General features: G+C 43.6%; 1 protein-coding gene across 1 annotated transcript in view; it reads right to left on the reverse strand.

The window, feature by feature from the left end:
- LOC138866053 (PDF receptor-like) overlaps nt 1-5,000 on the reverse strand; it is a 148,946-nt gene that overhangs the window by 2,501 nt on the left and 141,445 nt on the right. The window contains exon 12 of the mRNA XM_070137745.1: nt 3,854-4,035. Coding sequence (XP_069993846.1) covers nt 3,854-4,035 — 182 coding nt within the window. The remainder of the gene's footprint in view (nt 1-3,853; nt 4,036-5,000) is intronic.

A 5,000-nucleotide genomic window follows, 5' to 3' on the forward strand; every position in this document is an offset into this window, starting at 1 on the left:
ACTACTACTACTACTACTACTGCTGCTGCTGCTGCTGCTGCTGCTGCTACTACTACTACTACTACAACTGCTGCTGCTGTTGCTGCTGCTGCTGCTGCTGCTGCTGCTACTACTACTACTACTACTACTACTACTGCTGCTGCTGCTGCTGCTGCTGCTACTACTACTACTACTACTACTACTACTACTACTACTACTGATAATGATTGTAATAATGTTACTATTACTACTACTATTGTTCCTACTCTTACTGCTTCTATTCCTATCACCACCACTACCACTACTACTACTACTACTACTATTACTATTGGTATTCCTTTTGAAAAGGATAATGATAATAATAGCAATTATTGCGATAACAATCATTGCAATAATAGAAAAGAAAAAAAATAACAGAGAAAATCAATCGGTGTATCTGGCGTATCCTTAATTGGTACACTTATATAGAATACAACCTCGACCAGACACTAGCCAGGAAACGCTATCCTATATTGCATAAATCATAAATTGATAATAGCGATTATACAACCCCCCAAAAAAAAAAAAAAAAAAAATATATATATAATAGAAATAAAGATTAAAGAAAGAAGAGAAGGGAAAGCTGTATGTTGAATTAGAATTATAGAATCACTACTCCCCCCCCTCCAACCCCCTTAGGGATCACCCCCCCTTCAACCCCCTTAGCGATCACCCCCCTCCAACCCCCTTAGCGCTCACTCCCCCCCTTCCAACCCCCTTAGCGATCACCCCCCCCTCCAACCCCCTCAGCGATCACCCCCCCCTTCAACCCCCTTAGCTATCACCCCCCTCCAACCCCCTCAGCGATACCCCCCCTCCAACCCCCTCAGCGATCACCCCCCCCCTTCAACCCCCTTAGCTATCACCCCCCTCCAACCCCCTCAGCGATACCCCCCCTCCAACCCCCTTAGGGATCACCCCCCCTCCAACCCCCTTAGCTATCACCCCCCCCTCCAACCCCCTTAGCTATCACCTCCCTTCAACCCCCTCAGCGATCACCCCCCCTTTCAACCCCCTCAGCGATCACCCCCCCCTTCAACCCCCTCAGCGATCACCCCCCCCTTCAACCCCCTTAGCGATCACCCCCCCCTTCAACCCCCTTAGCGATCACCCCCCCCCCCCTTCAACCCCCTTAGCTATCACCCCCCTCCAACCCCCTCAGCGATACCCCCCCTCGAACCCCCTTAGGGATCACCCCCCCTCCAACCCCCTTAGCTATCACCCACCCCTTCAACCCCCTTAGCTATCACCCCCCTTCAACCCCCTCAGCGATCACCCCCCCCTTCAACCCCCTCAGCGATCACCCCCCCCCCCTTCAACCCCCTTAGCTATCACCCCCCTCCAACCCCCTCAGCGATACCCCCCCCCAACCCCCTTAGCGATCACCCCCCCCCTTCAACCCCCTTAGCGATCACTCCCGCCCCCTTCTTCCTCCTCCCACGGGGTCGTTAGGGGCAATCATTGACCCATTTTTTTCAGATCGCACGAAATTCTACTCATATTCTCGTTCTCTTCCTCTTCCTCTCACTCCCTCTCTTCCCTCCTTATCATCCCTTGCCCCTCCCCCCCCCTTCCCTCCCTGGTCCTTACCCCTCTCTCCTTTCCCCTCGCCCGCGCGCCTCCTCTCTCTCTCTCTCTCCCTATCTCCCTCCTTCCTCATCTTCTCTTTTTCTCCCCTCTCTCTTCGCCCTCTACCCCCTATTCCCCATTCCCTCTCCCTCTCCCCCATTCCCTCCCGCTCTTCTCCTTTGCACGCCCACCATTCAAGCTGCTGCAGTACTCTTTCATGGCATATTGAAAAGAACCAAGCTCATTCTTTCTCTCCTCAGTTCCTCTACGTAACACTTTTTTTCTGGTGGCTTATGCAATGTTCTAAAAATAGATAATTGTGCACTAATTTCTTGCAGTCTGAGTTGCTCGAATCCCGTTCCATTGATGGATAAAAAGGACGGCAATAATATGGCATTTAGACTTTCTATAAAACTGTTATATTTTCACTTCCTTTTATAGGCCAGTGTGGGGTGGAACTTTAATGATTTGGATTTATAGTCCATAAAATTGTCGAAGAAAATGTTCGATCTGTACTCGTGAATTCGGTAAATTGGAAAAATAAAAGTTATCAGAGTACTAGCATTCATTAACCAATCTGATGGGGCCCAATATTCGTCCAATGAACTGAAAACTAAAACATCGTCGGAATATGGAAACAAATTCTCGAACATATTAAGGGTAACTGATTTCAGACCAGTTAATTAACGAAATAATTCGGACGAGGGGTACGCAAAAACGCTTTTCACTGCGTTCGCGACCTACTCTTATTGTAAAAAAAAAGTATTTTCGTTTATATTCTTTTCTCTCTTTTTTCTTCTTTCGTCAATTTAAATAATGTTATCAATTTGCATTTTAAAAATCTCTATAAAAGTGTGGACCATTGATTCCGAACCAGTGGGTCGCGATCACCCGAGCTGTTGCCGGAGAGGGTCGCGAAGCCTCAGGGTAAAAATAGTGTAGACCAATTCTTTACGCGTTCACCAGTGTTCATGTTAAGAATATACTATGAAGGCAAGAAAATTGTATCATGATTTGTGAATAAGGTTTGTCCAGATTACTGAATAATTTCATATTCCTCTCTATCTCCTATCCTAAAATGTGGAGTTAACATTATCAATTAAACGGTAATTTTGGTGATTCGGGAATGTAAAAAGATTCGAAACCACTAATGCAGACGGGTATACAGTAGGATTTACAAGGAATATGCAGCTGGTTGTGTAAAACGTACAGGGGTGTGTGACTGATTAAACTTTACTAGCTATCGAACATTATACATTATACACATTGTAAAGTTAGGTTATGGGGTAGGTTGTAATGGTTGTATCTTAGGAACTAGGGGGCAATTATCATTTACTGTCATTTAATGATAGTATTTACTCATTTAATCTCAGGCGAACAAGCGCTCTACCAGTTCGTCATTTCACACACACAGCCGTCTTGAGGAGTAAAATAAAAATCACATATTTTGAAATATAGAGACATTAGAACGCCCACAAACTGAACAAACAGACAAACACACACACACACACTCTTTCTCTTTCCCTCACTCACACACACACACACACACACACACACACACACACACAAACCAACAACATATATATCTACAAGCCTTCTCTTCCTTCCTCCTGTTCCTCTTTTCCTCATATCTTTTTTTATAATCCCAATCGTCGCCGTGGGACTGGCTGTCCCTTCAACAAAATATTGGCTCCCAGTGAAGTAATAATTTAAAATCACTCAATCTAGATAACAAGAAAACACACACACATACAGAGACACGGACACACACACACATTAACATAAATACATTCACACACACACACACACACACACACACACACGCACATTCACACACTTACACACGTACTCTTCCTGTTACACGAGCTTTGCCTTGGAGTCGGAGACCGGTTGCTGTTGAAATATGCAGTGAGTCACACCTCCCACAATCAAGGCAAAGGAACACACACACACAAAAAAACAAACAAACTAACAAACAAACTCCAAAGACCCACACAAACGAAGAAATAAAACACGGAAGACACACACAAGCAAACTAATAAATAAAACACGAAGGACCAACACACACACAAAGAAATAAAGCTTGTAAGAGCCGCACACAGATACGTACTCACACCTACAGTCAAGCAAGAAAAATTCACAAACAAACAAACAAACCACTACCAATCCACACATCCCTCACTCCCTTTCCCTCCCCCACATTCCCACACTCCCTCTACCACTCCCAGTGCCACTCCCACACTGCCTCTGCCACGTCTACACTCACCCATGTGTCGGCGACTGGTTGCCCCTGAGACACGAGCACAGGTTCCTCGTCCTCCCGTGTGAATCCCTCGGGAGGTCCGTGACGGTCGTAAGGAACACGGAAGACAGGCCTGAGCCGCGCCGGACCCCCGCTGACCGATGGAGAAGGTAGTTGTCTACATACTTCCGCACCGCCGCTCTGACCTGAAGGGCGTGAGACAAAGAAGGGGAAGCTCGGTTAGTCAATAAGGGATTCTGGCCGTGATGGGTTTGGCGTGCTTTTAGGATAGTGTGGGATGGAGTATTTACGGATGTTGTGTTAGGTAGTGGGAATGAGAGTGATGGTCGTGATGATTATTTAATGTGTTATTGCGTTGATGGTGATGATGTTGAGGATGTTGATGTAATAATGAAAAGGGAAATGATAAATCGAAAAAGAGTATTGTTAACAATAACAACACCGTTAACTACAGCAAGTCATAAAAAATTATAATAATAACATGAATTAATGACAATGATAATGATAATAATAGTAATGATGACGATAGTAATAATAATAATGATAACAATGATAATGATAGCAACAACAGCAACAAAAGTACAACAATAATAATGATAATAACAGAACAATAACAACCATGATAATAATAACAATAACAATACTAACAACAGCAACAATAACCACCACCACCAAAATAACAAAAACGACAGAGATAATGATAAGCTCCCACGCAGGCAGCTGGCCACGTCCCTGCCCTGACACGCGTGAGACAGGGGGGAAGAGGAGAATCTGGTCGGCTAATATGGGGATTTGCACTAATAGTATTACTTAAAGTATAATCTATATTGTGATATTGGTAGTAAAAGTAAGGCTGCGTAACGTGATGGTCATGATAATAAAGATGGTGATGACGAAAATGATTATATGATAATGATAATACTACTGATAATGTTGATAATAACAGTGACAAGAGGAGTGAAAAGACGATACTGGTAATGATGGTGATAATAATGATAATAACAATTATAATAACGACAATTATAATAACGACAATAATACTAATGATAATGGTAATACTGGTAATATTGATAATACTAATAATGGTAATATTGATAATACTAATAATGTCATGATAATTATATTAACAATGTTGAAAGTAATAATTATA

The sequence above is a fragment of the Penaeus vannamei genome, chromosome 23, assembly GCF_042767895.1.
Source record: "Penaeus vannamei isolate JL-2024 chromosome 23, ASM4276789v1, whole genome shotgun sequence".
NCBI classification, from domain to species: Eukaryota; Metazoa; Arthropoda; class Malacostraca; order Decapoda; family Penaeidae; genus Penaeus; species Penaeus vannamei.